A 24272-nucleotide genomic window follows, 5' to 3' on the forward strand; every position below is an offset into this window, starting at 1 on the left:
CGTTTCCAATTGTGGATGAACACACATGCATCTTTACAAACAGCCCAAGTATTCTATTCTGATTTAATGTAAATTATTGGATAAGGTTATTTTGAATAACATGGAAGTCTTGCAAATGTTGTGCTACTATGGGACTGAGAATATGTTCAGCTAAAGCTCCTTAGGAATGTCATGTTTATTGTAAACATGCTTATGTTATGGCTTTTCTTGTGTACTCCATTTACTGACAGGGCTGAGATGACTCTTTTGGACTTTAATCCCTACACACACCTTCAGTTAGAAAATATTTGCTCTGAAAAATGTTTTTCCTTTCAGTCCCAGGACTTTGGAAGACAAACATTAAAGGGATGTTATGAAGCTCTTTCGGCAAACTTGTAATTGCTATAATGAGGCCTTTTCTCAGTCTGAACCCTTTAGAAGACAACTGTGGCAAAAACAGATCATTTATTGTCAAACCAAAACCAAGCAATGAAAGGGCTTCATAAGCCCCCCCCCCAAAAAAAGCACCACAAATATGTTAGCAAATTGAAATTTGGTGGTGTGTCCAGTAAAAACAAGCCAAAGTACTGATGTTCCAAACAAATACTGTATACCAGTAATAATGTGTATGCCAAAGCTTAAGAAAACAATTTTGGGGTCATTAGATGAGTAAGTGTTTGTGTCATTATCTATTTGGTCCAAAGGGAGGTTGAGACCTGGATATGATGGCTCCAACTATAAACCACATGAAAGATTTATAAATAAAGTAACAAACTCCAGAACAATTTATTTTTTAACCAGCTGTGACAAAGCAACTCACCCTGCAAGTGGTCAATGGTTAACAATTACAAAGAAAAATTCAGTCAACGCTTGACTCAAATGATTGGGTTTGATAACTTTTTTTTACATTCCTTCAATGGAGGTGTAAGTTTACTGGATGAAATACACTGAAAAAACAATGGAGGTGTAAGTTTACTGGATGAAATACACTGAAAAAACATTTGCTATTAATTGTTTCTTTCAGTCTCCCTACAAACCACACCCTGACTTGTGACATGACAAATACATTATAAAAAATACAAAAAGCTAAAAGTATTTTATCCATCGGTGATGGACCAAAATAAAAAAAAACTGGCACACAACAGTTTTTTGTACATTTATATTTACACATGTTTGGTAAGAGGAACAGCGTATGAAAACACAAACAGAGTTTCATCCTTCTGAAGAGAGGAGGGGCCAGGAGAGACATACTAGTCTAGTGCAATGATGTCATCATCTTCCTCATCGGCAGCCAAAGGCTGATCCAGGCGTTGGCGCTTGGCTGAAGCCTCGCCTGTCTCAGCATCATGGAGCTTCCTCTTGTGGCCTCCTGACTCCATGCGGACATCCATAGTACTGGAGGACGGCTCCTCCTCGTCCGAATCAACTATCAGAACATCGTCCTGCTCAGCAGGGGCTAAGAGGAGAAAGGAAATCAAGAGAAAGTCAGACGAGAGACGATCGACATGTACCATTTTAGAGTTTACGTTCAGCTACAAAATAAACATAGCTGCACATGATTCTCAGTACTATAAACTAAATGGTTTAAAGGACAGGTGACTTCTGACCAGGATTTTTGATTATTAGACAGTCTAAAAACAGTCCATCTCTGTAATCAATGTCAGTTTTGCTCACCTTTGGAAGAGGTGGACGGTTCTGCAGAGTCTTTGTTGCCGTTGGCAACATTCTTGTCCTCTTGTGCGCTGGGTGGGGTTGGGGCTTTGTCAGGGGCGTCACCCACCACCTCAAACTCCACATCCTTCTCCAAGTCCTCACTTTTACAGACAAGCGCAGAAATACATTTACGTTAAGGAAACAAATTTGCATTAGTCATGCAAATGCAAAGACCTATACAGCACACAGAGAAATACATCCTCTCTTACCAGTGAATCACGTTAACCAGGAGTGTGTAATCCTGCAGAAAGTCATCCACTTGCAGACGGCTACCATGTCGTATCCCAAAGTCAGACAGAAACTTGCTGTTGTTTGCTATAAGAAGAGAATGGTGCATGATCATAAATATGTATACCTGATGATAAGAGTATCCCGTTGAGTACAATACAGGGTTTAGCAATATTATGATAGACGATACTATCGACGATGATCGACAACCATTGCCAATGGTGACAAACAACATGTTTGCCCAGGGGTCTCCAACCCTGTTTCTGGAGAGTTACCGTCCTGTAGGTTTTTACGCCAACCCTAATACTTGGTTGATAACCTGAACCAGGTTAGTTACAACTGGGGTTGGAGAGAAAAGGACAGTGGCTCTCCAGGAACAGGGTTGGAGACCCCTGGTTTAGCGTATTTGAACTTGACTAGCGCCACGCAATAAATAACGCAGTCGGGTAGGGCAGCTCAGTGACATTGAGTAATTTGTCTATTCCTATTTGCTATAATCTTGTTTTATGAAAGGCTTCATATTAAAAAGGCTGGCCTGTTTCAATAAATATGTTATACAGAACGCAAGAGGAATGTAGGCTAGACAGAGCAGAGTAGTACACCAAAGCAGCGCGAATTGGCCATTCAGAAAATATTGTCTCTCCCCCCTCTCGCTGTCGGATGCTTGGGCCTTACGGCCTAAACCAAATTGTATTTTTTATACAGTGCCTTCAGAAAGTATTCATCCCGCATGACTTATTCCACATTTTGTTGTTTTTATTTGATTTATTTAACCTTCATTTAACCAGGTAGGCTAGTTAAGAACAAGTTCTCATTTACAACTTCGACCTGGCCAAAATAAAGCAAAGCAGTACGACACAAATAACAGAGTTACACATGGAGTAAACAAACATACAGTCAATAATACAATAGAGAAAGTCTATATACAGTGTGTGCAAATGAGGTAGGATAAGGGGGGGGGGGGGCAATAAATAGGCCATAGTAGCGAAATTACACTGGGGTGATAGATGTGCAGAAGATCAGTGTGCAAGTAGCGTGTGCAAAATACATCAAATAAATAACAATATGGTGATGAGGTAGTTGGATGGGCTATTTACAGATTGGCTATGTACAGGTGCAGTGATCTGTGAGCTGCTCTGACAGCTGGTGCTTAAAGCTAGTGAGGGAGATACGACTCTCCAGCTTCAGTGATAATTTGCAGTTCGTTGCAGTCATTGGCAGCAGAGAACTGTAAGGAAAGGCGGCTGAAGGAGGAATTAGTTTTGCGGGTGACCAGTGAAATATACCTGTTGGAGCGGGCAATGTGGGTGGGTGCTGTTATGGTGACCAGCGAGCTGAGAAGGTGGGGCTTTACCTAGCAACGACTTACAGATGACCTGGGGCCAGTGGGTTTGGCAAGGGATATAAAGTGAGGGCCAGCCAACGAGAGCATACAGGTCGCAGTGGTGGGTAGTATATTGGGCTTTGGTGACAAAACGGATGGTACTGTGATAGACTGCATCCAATTTGCTAAGTAGAGTGTTGGAGGCCATTTTGTAAATGACATCGCCGAAGTCAAGGATCGGTAGGATAGTCAGTTTTACGAGGTTATGTTTAGCAATATGAGTGAAGGATGCTTTGTTGCGAAATAGGAAGCAGATTCTAGATTTAATTTTGGATTGGAGATGCTTAATGTGAGTCTGGAAGGAGAGTTTACAGTCTAACCAGACACCTAGAATATGTGGACAACTACAAATACCTAAGTCAGAACCGTTCAGGGTAGTGATGCTGGACGGGTGGGTAGGTGTGGGCAGCGATCAGTTGAAGACCATGCATTAAATTTGCATTTAAGAGCAGTTGGAGGCTACGGAAGGAGAGTTGTATGGCATTGAAGCTCGTTTGGAGGTTACTTAACTCAGTGTCCAAAGAAGGGCCAGAAGTATACAGAATGGTGTCGTCTGCGTATAGATGGATCAGACAATCACCAGCAGCAAGAGCGACATCATTAATGAATACAGAGGAAAGAGTCGGCCCAAGGACTGAACCCTGTGGCACCCCCATAGACTGCCAGAGGTCCGGACAACAGGCTCTCCAATTTGACACACTGAACTCGGTCAGGGAAGTAGTTGGTGAACCAGGCGAGGCAGTCATTTGAGAAACCAAGGCTGATGCGTCTGTCGATAAGAATGTGGTGATTGAGAGTTGAAAGCCTTGGACAGGTCGATGAATACAGCTGCACAGTACTGTCTTTAATAGATGGCGGTTATGTCGTTTAGGACCTTGAGCGTGGCTGAGGTGCACCCATGACCATCTCGGAAACCAGATTGCATAGCAGAGAAGGTACGGTGGGATTCGAAATGGTCGGTGATCTGTTTGTTTAACTTGGTTTTCAAAGACCTTAGAAAGACAGGGGAGGATAGATATGTCTGTAGCAGTTTGGGTCTAGAGTGTCTCCCCTTTCCAATCTTTGGGGATCTCAGACGATTCGAGAGGTTGAACAAGCTAGTAACAGGAGTTGCAACAATTTCGGCAGATCATTTTAGGAAGAGAGGGTCCAGATTGTCCAGCCTTGCTGATTTGTAGGGGTCCAGATTTTGCAGCTCTTTCAGAACCTCAGCTATCTCTATTTGGGTGAAGGAGAAATGGGGGGGGGGGCTAGGGCAAGTTGCAGTGAGGGGTGCAGGGCTGTTGACTGGGGTAGCCAGGTGGAAAGCATAGCCAGCCGTAGAAAAATGCTTATTGAAATTATCACGGATTTGGTGACAGGGTGACGGTGGTGACAGGGTTTCCTAGCCTCAGTGCAGTGGGCAGCTGGGAAGTGCTGCTCTTATTCTCCATGGACTTTAGTGTCCCAGAACTTTTTGGACTTAGCGCTACAGGATGCAAATTTCTGTTTGAAAAAGCTAGCATTAACTTTCCTAACTGACTGTGTATGTTGGTTCCTGACTTAACTGAAAAGTTGCATATCGCGGGGGCTATTCAATGCAGTACGTATTACAGCCCGAATTCAAAATTGATTACAAATATTTTTTCCCTCCCACTCATCTATACATAACAGGGTGAAAACATGTTTTTAGAAATGTTAGCAAGTGTATTGAAAATTAAATATCTCTATTACATAAGTAGTCACACCCCTGAGTCTATATTTTGCAGAAGCAACTTTGTCGGTGATTACAGCCTTGAGTCGTCTTGGGTATGTCTGTATCAACTACGTACATCTGAATTTGGGGATTTTCTCCCATTCTTCCGGTGAACAGCATTATTAAGTCTGGGTTTTGGTTGGACCACAAGTCATTTCACATTCTTGTTCTGATGCCATTCCAGCATTGCTTTGGCTGTATGCTTGGGCTCATTCGCCCAACCGAAGGTCGTTTGCACTCTGAAGCAGGTTCTCATCTAGGATTTGCCTGTATTTGGCTCCATTCATGTTCCTTCTATCCTTACCAGTCTCGCAGTTCCTACCGCTGAAAAGCATCCCCATAGCATGATGCTGCAACCACCATGCTTCACGGTAGGGATTATATTAGACGGGTGATGAGCTGTGGCCTAGTTCTCCCCAGACGGCGCTCTGCATTCAGGCCAAATATATTGAACAAAAATATGAACCGCAACATGTGTTGGTCCCATCTTTCATGAGCTAAAAAAAAAGATCCCATAAATGTTTCATGCGCACAAAAAGCTTATTTCTCTAAAATGTTGTGCATAAGTTTGTTTACATCCCTGTTAGTGAGCATTTCTCCTTTGCCAAGATTATCCATCCACCTGACATAAAGAAGTCGATTAAACAGCATCTTGTGCTGGGGACAATAAAAGGCAACTCAAGTTGAGGGAGCGTGCAATGGGCATGCTGACTGCAGGAATGTCAAACTGTGTGACCTTATATAGACTGGTGTTTTCCTAAATCATGTCCATGCAATTGAATTGGCCACAGGTGGACTCCAATTTAGTTGTATTGGCATCTCAAGGATGATCAACGGAAATCGGATGCCCTTGACCTCATTTGGAGTGACATAGCAAAGGGGTGTGAATATCAATGTAAATAAGATTTCTGTATTTCATTTTCAATGTGTAGAAATGTCTAAAGACATGTTTTCCCTTAGTCACTATGGGGTATTGTGTGTAGATGGGTTAGATTTAAAAAACATTTAATCAATTTTGTATTCAGGCTGCAACACAAATGTATAATAAGTCAAGGTGTATGAATACTTTCAGAAGGCACTGTAAATACGGACAGTCCTTAACCATCTTGTGGCTAGGCGTTTTAAAAAACGTAGGCTATATTCCCTTCCCTCTCTCCATTCGATAGGCTATGAATATGACTTTCATCGTTTTATGCATGCATGCCGTTCTCCTGATCAAACAATGAATGCTGAATGCTAGCTGAGTTACATCACAAAGTAGTTTGAATAGCCTAAAAATGTAAGGTAGCCAGGGGACTAATGAGAGAACAATCATCATCAATAGAAACATTGAATGACAAGTTTAAGCTTATTATGAATTAAATCCCTCCATGTGAATCTGAATGGCCAATAACCTAAACTCAGCAAAAAAAGAAACATCCTCTCACTGTCAACTGCGTTTATTTTCAGCAAACTTGTATGAACATAAGATTCAGCTGAGACAAACTGAACAAGTTCCACAGACACGTGACTAACAGAAATTGAATAATGTGTCCCTAAACAAAGGGGGATGGTCAAAAGTAAGTGTCGGTATCTGGTGTGGCCACCAGCTGCATTAAGTACTGCAGTGCATCTCCTCCTCATAGACTGGAATGGTCCTAGCCCTCACACTCCCATCCAACAGGTCCCAGACGTGCTCAATGGGATAGAGAGCCGGGCTCTTTGCTGGCCATGGCAGAGCACTGACATTCCTGTCTTGCAGGAAATCACGCACAGAACGAGCAGTATGGCTGGTGGCATTGTCATGCTGGAGGGTCATGTCAGGATGAGCCTGCAGGAAGGGTACCACATGAGGGAGGAGGATGTATTCCCTGTAACGCACAGCGTTGAGATTGCCTGCAATGACAACAAGCTCAGTCCAATGATGCTGTGACACACCGCCCTAGACCATGACGGACCCTCCACCTCGATCCCGCTCCAGAGGACAGGCCTCGGTGTAACGCTCATTCCTTCGACGATAAATGCAAATCCTACCATCACCCCCAGTGAGACAAAACCGCAACTCGTCAGTTAAGAGCACTTTTTGCCAGTCCTGTCTGGTCCAGCGATGGTGGGTTTGTGCCCATAGGCGACGTTGTTGCCGGTGATGTCTGGTGAGGACCTGCCTTACAACAGACCTATAAGCCTTCAGTCCAGCCTCTCTCAGCCTATTGCGGACAGTTTGAGAACTGATGGAGTGTGCGTTCCTCGTGTAACTCAGGCAGTTGTTGTTGCCATCACACCCGCGGGACAGGTACAGGATGTTCGGATGTCCCGATCCGGTGCAGGTGTTGTTACGTTGTCTGCCACTGCGAGGACGATCAGCTGTCCGTTTCGTCTCCCTGTTGTGCTGTCTTCGGCTGTCTTCGGCGTCTCACAGTACAGACGTTGCAATTTATTGCCCTGGCCACATCTGCAGTCCTCATGCCCCCTTGCAGCATGCCTAAGGCACATTCACACAGATGAGCAGGGACCCTGGGCATCTTTATTTTGGTGTTTTTCAGAGTCAGTAGAAAGGACTCTTCAGTGTCCTAAATTTTCATAACTGTGAACTTAATTGCCTACCGTCTGTAAGCTGTTAGTGTCTTGATGACCGTTCCACAGGTGCATGTTCATTAATTGTTTATGGTTCATTGAACAAGCAATGAACCATAATGAAGATCTGTGAAGATCTGTGAATTTATTTGGATTTTTACGAATTATCTTTGAAAGACAGGGTCCTGAAAAAGTCGAGAACATTATCACTTTTATACAAACAGGTTACCAACATATTCAAATAATGATTGCCATATTTTAATTTAAAAGGTTTTGATTTATTTATTCATACCATTTCATCGTTCCAAAAGATATAGTCCCGACACAAATCTAGGGTTGCTGGTCGTTCGTTCTATTGGTTCGGTTGCTAGAGACACGACCAAGTCATTCAGTCATTTTGTTCTGTATCTATGGACACGACTCAGTCGTTCGTTATAAATGTTCCATTGCCATACTGGCTGGCAATGTTCTTATCCGCATTTGCATTCGTTTAAGCTGTTTTCCAGTGACATTTATTTGGATACATCCATAACAATGAGCTAATGAGGCACGATTTCGTCTGGCATAGAAAATGTGCTCACTCGTTAGGACACTGTTGTTCAGAGGAGCTAGTCAACAACACAGCTAACACAATCACTTCAAACGGAAGCTGGAAAGACTAAACTAGCTGCGCTTCGTTTCACCTTTTTTCAATTGACATCTTTGTATAAATACAAAAATGATGCCAGCTGACTCATGATTTTAACTGGCTGAGAAACGCTACCTGATTGTCTCGTCCCGACACGTTCATTACTATGGGAATGCTGAAGATAGAATTTCAATATTGAGACAATGTTGCAAATGTCGGAGAGACAAACAGCAAGATTAATACAAATCTCCTCTGTTGAAAACTAAAATGTTAGTCTAAAAGAAATGGGAGATATTGTCTAGATGCTTTTTATAGTAGAGATCAAGTTTATAAATTGTCTGGCTGGGCTGATGAGACAGTGGATTGTGCAGTCAGATGGAACAGAGTAAATAGGCATTTTAACATCATAGATTTAGCCGGTGGGAACTTGTGGAATAGACACCGGCTGGGAATTCTGTTTTAACCAATCAGCATTCAGGATTAGACCATTGCCATATATATAGATCTGTGCCATTCACTTTGAACTGGACTTTTTGCAGCATCAGCAGTCGAGAATAGAAGCACTTGTTTTGTGATCAAAGCAAGAGCTTCATGTAGGGATGTGTGTACATTTGTTAATATCCTTTGCTAGTTAGTGAGTTATTAGCCCAGTTATAGATAATTTGTAGTCAGCAATGGGGGAAGTGACTGATTCCAAAAAGAGCACAAATGTGTGCATTTCAAGACATCTTTGAGCTTTTTTTATCTTAAATGGGCAACGTATTTTGAGACAGGCTTGAATAAGCTAAGTGGCCAATAGGCAGAGGGTAGAATAATGTCTGATTCACTGTAATAATGGTATGGGAATAATGAGGCATTTTATATTGTAAAGTGGTTTCTTGCATCAAACAACATGTTCAGTCACCTTGTCTGAAGGTCACGTGGATAAACAGTTTCTCAATTTTTTTAATTGAACCTTTAACTCTTGCACTGAGATGCAGTGCCGTAGACCGCTGCACCACTCGGGAGTGGCACCACCCTGGTTAATGTTTTTTTCTCTCCAAAAGTCTCAATGTAGGCCTACATCAAACACAACACATTGGCTGCTACTGTAGGCTGAACGATAGAACAGCTATTTCCATGTTAAAATGTTATTGGATGCATTTTCTTCATTGTTTTTGATGGTAGGCTACTCTGTTAGGACTACATTATGATCAAATAGCCACAGTAGACTACTGTTAGTTTTAACTTAAAAGTGAGTGTTTTCCCACTAATTGAATTTTGGAACATTTGTACGTAGCCTACAGCCATGAGCGCATTGTTGAGCTTATAATATGGACACTTAACAACCCTCCAGACGAGCTTCGATGCCATACAATTCTCCTTCCGTGGCCTCCAATTGCTCTTAAATACAAGTAAAACTAAATGCATGCTCTTCAACCAATCGCTGCCTGCACCTGCCTGCCTGTCCAACATCACTACTCTGGACGGTTTTGACTTAGGTAGTTGTCCACATATTCTAGCTGTCTGGTTAGACTGTAAACTCTCCTTCCAGACTCACATCAAACAAGTTAAATCTAGAATTGGCTTCCTATTTCGCCAGAAAGCATCCTTCACTCATGCTGCCAAACATACCCTTGTAAAACTGACCATCCTACCGATCCTTGACTTCGGCGATGTCATTTACAAAATAGCCTCCAATACCCTACTCAATAAATTGGATGCAGTCTATCACAGTGCCATCCGTTTTGTCACCAAAGCCCCAATGACTAACCATCACTGCGACCTGTACGCTCTCGTTGGCTGGCCCTCGCTTCATACTCGTCGCCAAACCCACTGGCTCCAGGCCATCTACAAGACCCTGCTAAGTCCCCCCTTATCTCAGCTCGCTGGTCACCATAGCAGCACCCACCTGTAGCACACGCTCCAGCAGGTATCTCTCTCTGGTCACCCCCAAAACCAATTATTCCTTTGGCCACCTCTCCTTCCAGTTCTCTGCTGCCAATGACTGGAACGAACTACAAAAATCTCTGAAACTGGAAACACTTATCTCCCTCACTAGCTTTAAGCACCAGCTGTCAGAGCAGCTCACGGATTACTGCACCTGTACATAGCCCATCTATAATTAAATCTACCATTCCAGTGTTTTACTATATTGTATCTACTTCGCCACCATGGCCTTTTTTTGCTTTTACCTCCCTTATCTCACCTTATTTGCTCACATTGTATATAGACTTATTTTTCTACTGTATTATTGACTGTATGTTTGTTTTACTCCATGTGTAACTCTGTGTTGTTGTATGTGTGCTGTATGTGTATAACTGCTTTGCTTTATCTTGGCCAGGTCGCAGTTGTAAATGAGAACTTGTTCTCAACTTGCCTACCTGGTTAAATAAAGGTGAAATAATTTTTTTACTTGATCAACATTTTAAGCTAAACGGTCTGATCTGTTGCACCGAACTCATTGCTTTTCGGATTTTGCTACTCCCACAATAACATCATCTAAATAAGTGTATGTGACCAATAAAATGTGATTTGATTTTTTTTTTTTAAACATTTTTGAACCGTAGACATTGTTTATTCCCCGGACGGAATTATTTTATAAACCAAAAAAGTATTTGGTTTTACTTGTAATGTTGCATTATTTTATAGGCTACGAAGGGTGGCCAACCATTTTTCAGGAGAGCCTTAAAGAGGCAGAGTGTAGGCTTGACTATGCAAAGAAGCCAATAAGCAGAGTGTAGCTAGCCTACCTTTTTGTCTGATTCTTGAGGGTAAAAAAAGATAGTAATGCATTTTATTTGTAAAGTGGCTAAAAATGTTAATGTCAAGGCCTGCAGTCACCATGGGAACAGGTTGGCACCCTCTACTGGTCTCCTTGGGAACAGTCTGATATTATTCTGTGATTGTCTTATACCTTCAGTTTCACCCTCCTCAGAGGAGATGAGGATTGTCCCTTTCCCATCCTCGATCTGCACATCTGGCGCCACCATCCCAAACTTCTCCTTTAATATCTAACAAAGAAACAAGAATCTTTAGCGGAACACATAGATATGCTGATCACTTTTCACTGTGTTGTGGTGGTTGCAACAAACAAGCAAACCAGATTGGTGTTGTATAGATCAACATGCAACTCTCTAAGCAGTCAATATCCATCTGGCTTCATCTCTGCCTCTATGGTCAAAAATGTCTTCATCACTGACCAACAACGTCCGTACCAGTCTGTGTGTTTGTCTTTATCAGTCTGATTGCAAGCATGGTCACATGCATACAGGAGCCAGAGGCATACATTACCTTGTCTTGAAGGGCCAGCACAAGAGTTTTGTGCACATTCAGTTTGACTGTAACCTCTGGCTTGCTGGCGCACACATAACAGTTGGCACTGGGTGGGTCCAAAGCACATGGAACAAGCAGCTTTTTCCTGGGGTTAGGCTGCTTGTTCAGGAAGATCTAAGAAGACCATACAGGAAGGAACATTGGAAAATGTTTCAGAGCACAGTAGGCATACACCAAACACTCAATCTATTAAATTATTTACAACCATCATGGCTACAATTGGTGAATGAAATGCTGGGCCAAGTAAGTGATATGCTGAATTTTGATGTGATAATGCTGAAAATAGTGCCCCATTCATACGGTCAAAGCTTCCCCGAATGTGCAGACTAGGGGCAGATGATCAAAGGTAGAGTACCACCCTCTAAGAGTAGAAGGGATCACTCCTGATTTCTCACCGTGCGACACTGCTCCACATCTCCAGACAGGATCTTCAGAGCCTCCAGCACAATGAGGCCAGCAATGACTGCATTGGTTGTGGCGATTGCTGGGATGATGTTTCCTGCCATGGCTGCAAGGAACAATTTACAAAATCAAAACACCTTAATAGGTATCAGACTTAGAAACATTTAAATGCCCAGTGCAGTCAAAAACATGATTTATATACATTTCCACAATATGAAGGTGGAATAATACTGTGAAATTCTGAAAATGATCATGCTCTTTTTAGTGTAAGAGCTGTTTGAAAAGACTGCCTAAAATTTCTGCCTGTTTTGGTGGGATGGAGTTTTGGCCTGCCTTGTGACATCAAGTGGTACATTAGTTAACAGACCAATAACAAAGAGTTCCAAACCTCTCAGCCAATAACATATAGTTTTCAGTTTCCCCCTGCCCACTCAGACCACTCCCATACAGTCCTAGCCATATTCTTCCTTGAGAAATTGACCATTTTAATTAAAAACAAACAATCACAGTAAGGTACTTAATTGTTCTTAAATTGTTAAGCAGAAATTATTTGATATCGAGATAAAAAAAACAGCAGCATTGGAACTTTAAAGCAAGAAAGTAAAATCAATTGTATGAATCTGTATCAATAATAAATTGTCACAATAAGAACTTAACAACTCGACATCTTTCACCCAAAATACCCACACTTGATGTCAAAACGGCTCTTCATGTTCATGCTAAAGATATGCATGCGCAAGTTGGCGGCTGCTGTCACAAAGTCCATCGCTGGAGGGTCATCCTAGCAAAAGGAGGAAAATGTTACTCAAATGCAATGCCAAAAGAGCATAATCTTCCCAGGTCTATTTTCTATCACCACCAAAATAGTTTGTTCCAGTGGGGCAGTGTTGACTCTGCAATGTCCCATCATTTGGTCCTCACCTTGTCCCACACAAGTTCTGCTCCATCCCCCTTGTCAGCCAGCATGGAGCGCAGGGTTTCCACGCTGCGGGAGAAGAGCTGGGAGTAACCTGCCACACCCAACACCTGTTGGTCCTTCAGTCCCGTCCCAGTCACCTCCTGGGGACACGCTATCGCACAACCAGAAAGCGAGAGAGAGACAATGACAAAACTAAACTACCACAACAAAATCTTCTAAATCAAATTGGTCCACTGCACTCTCCAGAAGCTTGGAGCAATATAATATATACTGAACAAAAATATAAACTCAACCATTTCAAAGATTTTACTGAGTTACAGTTCATATAAGGAAATCAGTCATTTGAAATAAATAAATTAGGCCCTAATCTATGGATTTCACATGACTGGGAATACAGACATGCATTTGTTCGTCAGATACCTGTTAAAAACTTATTTTTTAATGTAGGGGCGTCGATCAGAAAACCAGTCAGTATCTAGTGTGACCCCCATTTGCCTCATACAGTTCGACATCTCCTTCACAGAGTTGATCAAGCTGTTGATTGTGGCCTGTGGTCCCACTCCTCTTCAATGGGTGTGCTTAGTTGCTGGATATTGGCGGGAACTGGAAAACGCTGTCGTACACGTCAATCCAGAGTAGAATTCGACCGATTTCAAGTTTTCATAACAATCGGTAATCTGCATTTTTGGATGCTGATTATGGCCGATTACATTACATTCCACGAGGAAACTGCGTTGCAGGCCGACCAACTGTTACGCAAGTGCAGCAAGGAGCCAATGTAAGCTGCTAGCATTAAACTTATCGTATAAAAAACAATCAATCTTAACATAATCACTAGTTAACTACACATGGTTGATGATATTACAAGGCTAACTAGCTTGTCCTGCGTTGCATATAATCAATGCGGTGCCTGTTAATTTATCATTGAGTCACAGCCTACTTCACCAAACGGGTGATGATTTAACAAAAGCGCATTCATGAAAATAAAAAGCACAATCGTTGCACAAATATTCCTAACCATAAACATCAATGTCTTTCTTAACATCAATACACAAGTATATATATTTTTTATTTAGTTAAAATAAATTCATGTTAGCAGGCAATATTAAGTAGGGAAATTGTGTCACTTCTCTTGCGTTCATTCAGAGTCAGGTTAAATGCAACAGTTTGGGCCGTCTTGCTCGTTGCGAACTGTGAACTAATTTGCCAGAGTATTACATAATTATGACATAACATTGAAGGTTGTGCAATGTAACAGCAATATTTCGACTTATGGTTGCTGCCCGTTTCATAAAACGACCACAATGACCAACGGCTCGTATTTCTGTGTTTATTATATTATAATTAAGTCTATGATTTGATAGAGCAGTCTGACTGAGCGGTGATAGGCGGCAGCAGGCTCGTAAGCATTCATTCAAACTAATGCATTTGTCAGCAGCTCTTAGCAATGCTTGCATCACAGCGCTGTTTATGACTTCAAGCCGGTCAACTCCTGAGATTAGGCTGGAAATACTAAAGTGTCTATTAGAACATCCAATAGTCAAAGGTATATGAAATACAAATGGTATAGCGAGAAATAGTCTTATAATTCCTATAATAACTACAAACCTAAAACTTCTTAACTGGGAATATTGAACCACCAGCTTTCATATGTTCTCATGTTCTGAGCAAGGAACTTAAACGTTAGCTTTTTTTACATGGCACGTAGAGCACTCGTAACATCTGCAAATCGCTCTCCCACACGACGCCATGCACGTGGTCTGCAGTTGTGACGCCAGTTGGACGTACTGCCAAATTATCTAAAACGACGTTGGAGACGGATTATGGTAGAGAGATGAACATTAAAATCTCAGAGCTGGTAGGCATTCCTTCAGTCAGTATGCCGATTGCATAATCCCTCAACTTGAGACTTCTGTGGCATTTGTGACAAAACTGCACATTTTAGAGTGGCCTTTTATTGTTCCTAGCACATGGTGCACCTGTGTAATGATCATGCTGTTTAATCAGCTTCTTGATATGCCACACCTGTCAGGTGGATGGGTTATCTTGGCAAAGGAGAAATTCTCACCAACAGAGATTTAAACAAATTTGTGCACAACATTTGAGAGAAATAAGCTTTAATTTTATTTCTGCTCATGAAACATGGGACCAACATAATACACAATGCGTTTATATTTTTTGTTCAGTGTAGGATGCTAATATCTTACCAAGTTTCTGAATCTCAAGCCAATCCAGAGGGAGTGGCGCTTTCCTCTTCTTCCACAGCTTGTCCATGGTCAGGAGGTACTGGATGTCATCTTTGAAAAGCTGGAGGACCACACAAAGCAAATGGCTATTAGCCAAAGTCGAGGGGCTAATAAGCTTGTTGACAACAAGACAAGGGGACACTTTCACTTAAGCAGTCCTTTAGTGAATGCTTGTTCACACTAAAGCCTACCTTGTTGAAGAGTTTGACTGTGTCATAGCCTGTGGATCGTGCCCAGTCCTTGGTGGACACCCGTTTGATGTCTCCATCCTGATCAGATGCTGTGGCTCGGGCTTCAGTGTCTGCAGGGTTCCCTGAGAAAAGGAGACAAGAGACCTCAATGAAAACCAGTGTACACAGCAGCCTTTTACTGCATACGTGTCAGTGCATCTCACCCCTCTGGTCTATGGAGGGCAGGGAGGTGGCAGTATTAGAATTCTCTAGTGTTGCGCTCTACTCACATGTAAGCTCTGGGTCAGCGGTGTCAGGGGACACCTCCTGATCTGCATCCTCCTCTCCAAAGAGCTGGCTGAGGTGGAGATTAAAATAAAACCGGATTGTCATTATCATGGGCTTAATCTCAACCTCCCAGCAATAAAATATATCTCTGCAAGCAACACCAACACTGACTTAGGATGAAGATAACAATCATGACCTATTCCTCATTGGTATACAACTAGTGAGATGCATAAAAGCACAGCAGTAAGACGCGTTTGTTTTCGGCTCATGTAAATATTCAATATTTTTTCTGGGGTTGTGTGTACAATTCAAATCTCCTTTTTCCCATTTCGAATTAAATATACCTTCATGCAACCCGCCTCACACAAGGTGGTACGGATCTGCTATTTTTTAGACCTTATAACTAGAACATCCATCAGCAGCTAGCCAGCTAATTAGCTACTAGCTTTTTAGTCATTGTTAGCCACTGCTAGCGGTCTTTACCTTTAGCTCGGACTCCAGACGCTTTAGCCCGGATAGCCTGGATAATACCTGCCAGTCTGCACAGCGCAATATCAGCCCTGAGCATATCGGACTGCTTTTTTCCCCACTACATCCCCGGATTCCTGACGCAAGCTCTGGACCATTACACCAGATCTTCGCAGCTAGCTAGTTGCTACCGAGTGGCTATCGCCCTTGTCCAGAAGCATGCACCAGTTAGCCTCAAGCTAGGCCCATCTCCCGGCTAGCAAACGAAGTACATCAACCACAATACCTCTCTTGCCAATTGGCCTGGACCCTTTGTCGACATGGAGCCCCGCCGATCCATCACGACTGGTCTGCTGATGTAATTCGGCCCCTGTGGTCTCAACCCGGCCTCTGCATCATGGATGTTGGTGATGATCCATCTGCTAGCCCCGGGCCCGCTAGCTTCCTAAACGCCAGCTCTCCCGCTCGCCTAGCATAGTAATCGACTACTGAGCGGGCTCCCTGTTTCATCTATTGCTGCTCATTGGACCTTTGTTTATCTGCCGGCCCCAGCCTCGAACTCAGGCCCTGTGTGTAGCTAACTGACCCTCCCTGCCCATTTATCGCCATTTACCCGTTGTTATTGTCCTAGCTGTTTACCCATTGTTGTCTCACCCTTTGTTGTCTTAGCTCTCCCAATCAACACCTGTGATTGCTTTATGCCTTTCTCTAATGTCAATATGCCTTGTATATTGTTGTTTAGGGCAGCTCTCATTGTTTTATTTTACTGCAGAGCCCCTAGTCCTGCTCAACATGCCCTCGGATAGCCCCCTTGTCCCACCCCCCACACATGCGGAGACCACACCTAGCCTAACTGGCACCTCCAGAGATGCAACCTCTCTCATCCCCACTGTACTCGCACCCTACCATACCCTTGTCTGTACACTATGCGCTGAATCTATCCTACTACGCCCAGAAATCTGCTCCTTTTATTCTGTTCCCAAAGCACTAGATGACCAGTTCTTATAGCTTTTAGCCGTACCCTCATCCTACTCCTCCTCTGGTGATGTAGAGGTTAACCCAGGCCCCGTGTGTCCCCAGGCGCTCTCATTTGCTGACTTCTGCAACAGTAAAAGCCTTGGGTTCATGCATGTTAACATCAGAAGCCTCTTCCCTAAGTTTGCTTTATTCACTGCTTTAGCACACGTCGCCAACCCTGATGTCCTAGCTGTGTCTGAAACTTGGCTTAGAAAGGCCACCAAAAATTCTGAAATTTCGATCCCCAATTACAACATTTTCCGTCAAGACAGAACTGCTAAAGTGGGCGGAATTGCAATCTACTGTAGAGATAGCCTGCATAGTTCGGTCATACCATCCAGGTCTATGCCCAAACAGTTTGAGCTTCTACTTTTAAAGATCCATCTCTCCAGAAATAAGTGCCTCACTGTTGCCGCTTGTTATAGACCCCCCCTCAGCTCCCAGCTGTGCCCTGGACACTATATGTGAATTGATTGCACCCCATCTATCGTCAGTGTTCGTACTGCTGGGTGACCTAAATTGGGATATGCTTAACACCCCAGCCATCCTACAATCTAAGCTAGATGCCCTCAATCTCACACAAATTATCAAGGAACCTACCAGGTACAACCCCAAATCCATAAACATGGGCACCCTCATAGACATCATCCTGACCAACTTGCCTTCTAAATACACCTCTGCTGTCTTCAACCAGGATCTCAGCGATCACTGCCTGCGTCCGTTATGGGTCCGCGGTCAAACGACCACTCCTTATCACTATCAAATGCTCACTAAAACACTTCTGCGAGCAGGCCTTTCTAATCGACCTGGCCCAGGTATCCCGGAAGGATAATGACCTCGTCCCGTCAGTAGAGGATGCCTGGTTGTTCTTTAAAAAGTGCTTTCCTCACTATCTTAAATAAGCATGCCCCTTTCAAAAAATGTTGAACTAAGAACAGATATAGCCCTTGGTTCACTCCAGGCTTGACTGCCCTTGACCAGCACAAAAACACCCTGTGGCGTACTGCAGTAGCTTCGAATAGTCCCCGCGATATGTAACTGTTCAGGGAAGTCAGGAACCAATAAACACAGTCAGTTAGGAAAGCAAACAGAACTTTGCATCCTGCAGCACTAAGTCCAAACAGTTTTGGGGCACTGTAAAGTCCATGGGGAATAAGAGTACCTCCTCCCAGCTGCCCACTGCACTGAGACTAGGAAACACTGTCACCACTAATAAATCCACAATAATTGAGAATTTCATTAAGCATTTCTCTATGGCTGGCCATGCTTTCAACCTGGCTACCCCAACCCCGGCCAACAGCTCTGTACCCTCCGCAGCAACTGGCCCAAGTCCCCCCCCCCCCGGCTTCTCCTTCACCCAAATTCAGACAGCTGATGTTCTGAAAGAGCTGCAAAATCTGGATCCCAACAAATCAGCTGGGTTAGACAATGTGGACCCTCTCTTCCTAAAATTATCTGCCACCATTGTTGCAACCCCTATTACTAGTCTGTTCAACAACTAATTCATATCGTCTGAGATTCCTAAAGATTGGAAAGCGGCCGCAGTCATCCCCTCTTCAAAGGGGAAGACACTCCAGACCCAAACTGTTACATACCTATATCCATCGTGCCCTGCCTTTCTGAAGTCTTCGAAAGCCAAGTGAACAAACAGATCACCGACCATTTCAAATCCCACCGTACCTTCTCCGCTATGCAATCTGGTTTCCGAGCTGGTCGCGGGAGTACCTCAGCCACGCTCGAGGTCCTAAACGATATCATAACCGCCATCGATAAAAGACAGTACTGTGCAGCCGTCTTCACCGACCTGGCCAATGCTTTCGACTCTGTCAATCACCACATTCTTATCGGCAGGCTCAACAGCCTTGGTTTCTCTAATGACTGCCTCGCCTGGTTCACGAACTACTTCTCAGATAGAGTTCAGTGTGTCAAATCGGAGGGCCTGTTGTACAGACCTCTGGCAGTCTATGGGGGTTCTTCTTTGGACACTATTTATCAAACATCCAAACAAGCTTCAATGCCATACAACACTCCTTCCGTGGCCTCCAACTGCTCTTAAATGCTAGTAAAATGAAAGGCATGCTCTTCAACCAATCGCTGGCCGCACCCGCTCACCCAGCATCACTACTCTAGACGGTTCTGACTTAGAATATGTGGACAACTATAAATACCTACGTCTCTGGCTAGACTGTAAACTCTCCTTCCAGACTCATGTTAAGCATCCCCAATCCAAAATTAAATCTAGAATTGGCTTCCTATTTCAAACAAAGCCTCCTTCCCTCATGCTGCCAAACATATCCTCATAAAACTGACTATCCTACCGATCCTTGACGATGTCATTTACAAAATAGCCTCCAACACTCTACTCAGCAAATTGGATGCAGTCTATCACAGTGCCATCCGTTGTCGTCACCAAAGCCCCATATACTACCCACCACTGTGACCTGTATGCTCTCATCGGCTGGCCGTCACTACATATTTGTTGCCAAACCCACTGGCTCCAGGTCATCTATAAATCTTTGCTAGGTAAAGTTCCACCGTATCTCAGCTCACTGGTCATCCCCAAAGCCAACACCTCTTTGGCCGCCTTTCCTTCCAGTTCTCTGCTGCCAATGACTGGAATTAATTGCAAAAATCACCGAAGCTGGAGGTTCTTATCTTCCTCACTAACTGGAACGTCAGCTGTCAGAGCAGCTTACCGATCGCTGCAGCTGTACACAGCCCATCCAACCAACTACCTACCTCATCCCCATATTTGTTTTTCTGCTCTTTTGCACACCAGTATTTCTACTTGCAAATCCTCATCTGCACATATATCACTCGTGTAAATTGCTAAATTGTAATTACTTCGCCACTATTGGCCTATTTATTGCCTTACCTCCTTTGCAGATACTGTATACAGAATTTTATATTGTGTTATTGACTATACATTTGTTTATTCAATGTGTAACTCTGTCGCACTGCTTTGCTTTCTCTTGGCCAGGTCGCAGTTGTAAATGAGAACTTGTTCTCAACTGGCCTACCTGGTTAAATAAAGGTGATATAAATAAAAAATTAATTTAAAAAAGCACTTCAACCACACTTACTTGAACAGGTACTTGGCCCACACAATGCAGTGTATAGGCTCAGAGGGGGTGTTGCGAATGGTACAACCAGGGAAGGTTTTCTGTGTGGGTTTGGGCTGGCACTCATAACACTCAGTAAGACCCTATAGTGTGGGAAATCAAGGAGAGGGAGGTGATTATTTCACTCTGTATCTAATTAATTTTTACTGCACTGAACATGACCATGCATCTAATTGGCATCCACAGGTTGTTTTCATCCGTGTCTTACCTTCTTAATAACGGTCACCTGCCCAAGGTAGCCAGCTGTGCCACTCTCAATAAGGGGAATGTCAGCTGCAAGACACATCCTGTTCACATGGTTACGAGCCGCTGCAAGGAAGAAAAGATTCAGCTGGCGCTAAGACCAGGACCACACCAGGGAAAAGATACCAAACGTACTCTACAGACAGACTAGGGGTAGGGAAAGAGGGTGTAATTAGGGGGAAGTAGATATTACTATACCTCGATTGTCCAAAGCATTCATGACAAGCATGAAGTTCCTGAAGAATTCCACATTGTACTCTGGGCTGTGAAGGACAAACATACCAAACATTAAACAGGATCAAGGACTTTAAGTTCTCACACCGGCAACTCACAAGACTAGTTGACTTACTTCATGATGCTGTCATGATAGGCTGTAATGTTGGCAGTGGGACAGAATTGCAGCACACTCTCTTTTGCCACCTGCAAGACAGACAGCCAGTAAGTTCACAAATAGTATTTAGATTGTGTACAGCATACACTAAGTGTACAAAACATTAGGAACATCTCCTCTTTCCAGGTGAAAGCTATGATCCCTTATTGATGTCACTTGTTTAATCCACTTCAAATCAGTGTAGATGAAGAGACAGGTGAATGAAGGATCTTTAAGCTTTGAGACATGAATTGTGTATGTGTGCCATTCAGAGAGTGAATGGGCAAGAAAAACTATATAAGTGCCTTTGAATTGGCTATGGTTGTAGGTGCCAGGCGCACCTGTTTGAGTGTGTCAAGAACTGCAGCGCTGCCGGGTTTTTCACACAACAGTTTCCAGTGTATATCAAGAGTGGTCCACAAGGCCTCCCGGGTGGCGCAGTGGTTAAGGGTGCTGTACTGCAGCGCCAGCACAGGGTTCGCGCCCAGGCTCTATCGTAACCGGGAGGTACGCGGGGCGACGCACAATTGGTCTAGCGTCGTCCGGGTTAGGGAGGGCTTGGTCAGTAGGGATGTCCTTGTCTCATCGCGCACCAGCGACTCCTGTGGCGGGCCGAGCACAGTGCGCGCTAGCCAAGGTTGCCAGGTGCACGGTGTAGCCTCCGACACATTGGTGCGGCTGGCTTCCGGGTTGGATGCGCGCTGTTTTAAGTGTGGCTGGTTGGGTTGTGTATCGGAGGACGCATGACTTTCAACCTTCGTCTCTCCCAAGCCCGTACGGGAGTTGTAGCGATGAGACAAGATAGTAGCTACTACAACAATTGGATACCACGAAATTGGGGAGAAAAAGGGGTAAAATAAAAAAATAAAAATAAGAATGGTCCACAATCCAAATGACATCCAGCCAACTTGGCACAACTGTGGAAAGCATTGGAGTCAACAACAGCCTCAGGGAAAAAGGGGGTGCAACTTCATATTAGGAAGGTGTTCCTAATGTTTTGTAAACTCAGTGTATTTTAGAATGCTTGTTTGTTGTTCTTTCATGTTTGTGAAAGAACAACAAAGCATCTGTCCCCTCCCTACCTGCGCCTTGGACTTCCCCACATGTTTCTTCTGGAACAGGAACTGTCTGTTCAGGTTGCTCACATCAATAGTGTCCAGATCAATCTATAAAAAAGACACAGCAAATCGAAGTTAAAACACAATTACGGATACAAAAAAATGCAATTAATAAGATCAAGACAGGTTCACAAAAAAGTTGGACGTGGTATGAAAGACTTTGCTACAAACTGTATAACGTTAGCTACCTACCTACCGTACGTTATTATATATCTAGCTAGCTGAATTGTAGTTTACATTGCTTATCACAAATCACCAGCATTGCTAGCAGCTAGCTAATTAGCCTTCAAGCATACCGGTATGGACAGCTTAGCATTGTCTAGCTAACGTTAGCAGACCACAAAGAGGTCGGGACAACATGGCGCGCAATTGAAATTCTGGACGAAGTGACCTAAATGTTGTGTTTTTATATACATGCATGTAACTAGCTAGCTATGTAACTACATTGCTAACTCCACCACTTACATATAGCCAGGCTCATGTGAAAATGTTCTAATATATACACTTATTTCAGACTAGCTAGCATGCCAGGCCTTTCACACTTCAGCCTGTAGGCTGCACAAAGACCCAGCAAATGTCCGCCCCCTGCACGACTTACCACTTCTATATTTTTGAAGCCGGTGAGTACAAGATTTTTCAAGAGCTCGCAACCAATTCCTCCAGCTCCGACCACCAGCACCCGGCAAGCGGATAAGGAATCAGCGAGCTCTTTTCGGAGAGACCCCACTAGTTGTACCATTGTTGATCAGAAAAATACAGAAACTGCAGTAGACCAGAAGAGAGAGGAGCTAGCTATGTGGCTAGCAGCAGGCACCACCTCCTTACTCCGATAAGGGGGGCCCTTCGATATAAGCGCACAAAGACTGATCAAACACTTTGCCTATAGTGCCGCCTTCTGGAGAGGCGAGGTTTAGGCTTTTGAGTTGAGTTCGTTGAGTTTCCTTCTCTGACAGTACAGTGCTGAACTGCACACCAAAACCATGACCAAAATAGGCTTTGTTTCTGCCTTTCTCACTATGTGGGTGGGAAAATATTGTGGGATACCAGTTTTGATAATATAGCTAGTTCAAGATAGTGCAGTGGCAAATTAATTCCATTCAGATTGACAAAAACATCCAGTCAAGCTAAAACAAGTAGTCATGATGAAAATTATTGAGAGCCAGAGTATCACTGACATAAAACTAGTTTATTGCTTTGAGTGGTGGTAAATATATATATTGAAGTCCACTTTTGCACTAACTCTCTTGCACTGACTATGCACACCCACTAGACTCTACCCACATACTCACACTGACACCCCAACACACACACACTCACCCACACAATTCACACTCACCATATATGCCGCTGCTACTGTCTATTATCTACCCTGTTGCCTAGGCACTTTCATTGAATCAGATGGCTCATTCATCACAAAGCCCACTGATATTGCAAACTACTTTATTGACTTTTTCATTGGCAAGATAAGCAAACTTAGGGATGACATGCCAGCAACAAATGCTGACACTACACATCCAAGTATATCGGACCAAATTATGAAAGACAACAATTGTACTTTTGAATTCTGTAAAGTCCGTGTGGAAGAGGTGAAAAACGTGTTGTTGTCTATCAACAATGACAAGCCACTGGGGTCTAACAATCTGGATGGAAAATTACTGAGGATAATAGCATACGATATTGCCACTCCTATTTGCCACATCTTCAATTTAAGCCTACTTGAGAGAGTGTGCCCTCAAGCCTGGAAGGAAGCTAAAGTCATTCCACTAACCAGGAATGGTAAAGCCCCCTTTACTGGCTCAAATAGCCGACCAATCAGCCTGTTACAAACCCTTAGTAAACTTCTGGGGAAAAATTGTTTGACCAGATGCAATGCTATTTCACAGTAAACAAATTGACAACAGACTTTCAGCATGCTTATAGGAATGGACACTCAACAAGCACAACACTTACACAAATGACTGATGATTGGCTGAGAGAAATTGATGATAAAATGCTTGTGGGGGCTGTCATGTTAGACTTCAGTGCAGCTTTTGACATTATCGATCATAGTCTGCTGCTGGAAAAACTTATGCGTTATGGCTTTACACCCCCTGCTATAATGTGGATAAAGAGTTACCCGTCTAACAGAACACAGAGGGTGTTCTTTAATGGAAGCCTGTCAAATATAATCCAGTTAGAATCAGTAATTCGCCAGGGTAGCTGTTCAGGCCCCTTGATTTTTTCAATTTTTACTAACTACATGCCACTGACTTTGAGTAAAGCCAGAGTGTCTATGTATGTGGATGACTCAACACTATACACGTCAGCTACTACAGCGACTGAAATGACTGCAACACTCAACAAAGAGCTGCAGTTAGTTTCAGAGTGGGTGGCA

At 43.4% G+C, this 24272-nt stretch overlaps 1 protein-coding gene across 1 annotated transcript; it reads right to left on the reverse strand.

Moving 5' to 3' along the window:
- Nucleotides 1-644: 644 nt before the first annotated feature.
- Nucleotides 645-22746, reverse strand: uba2 (ubiquitin-like modifier activating enzyme 2). The gene is made up of 17 exons (XM_021592634.2): nt 22497-22746; nt 21863-21946; nt 20760-20830; nt 20609-20673; nt 20376-20476; nt 20129-20250; nt 15563-15630; nt 15294-15415; nt 15064-15163; nt 12859-13007; nt 12625-12718; nt 11931-12043; nt 11494-11649; nt 11117-11213; nt 1902-2007; nt 1654-1793; nt 645-1435 (listed from the first exon to the last, which is right to left on the reverse strand). Exons 1-17 carry the CDS (start codon nt 22635-22637, stop codon nt 1230-1232), a joined length of 1935 nt encoding a protein of 644 aa, XP_021448309.2. The 5' UTR covers nt 22638-22746; the 3' UTR covers nt 645-1229.
- Nucleotides 22747-24272: the final 1526 nt, after the last annotated feature.

Source organism: Oncorhynchus mykiss, chromosome 1, assembly GCF_013265735.2.
Source record: "Oncorhynchus mykiss isolate Arlee chromosome 1, USDA_OmykA_1.1, whole genome shotgun sequence".
NCBI classification, from domain to species: domain Eukaryota; kingdom Metazoa; phylum Chordata; class Actinopteri; order Salmoniformes; family Salmonidae; genus Oncorhynchus; species Oncorhynchus mykiss.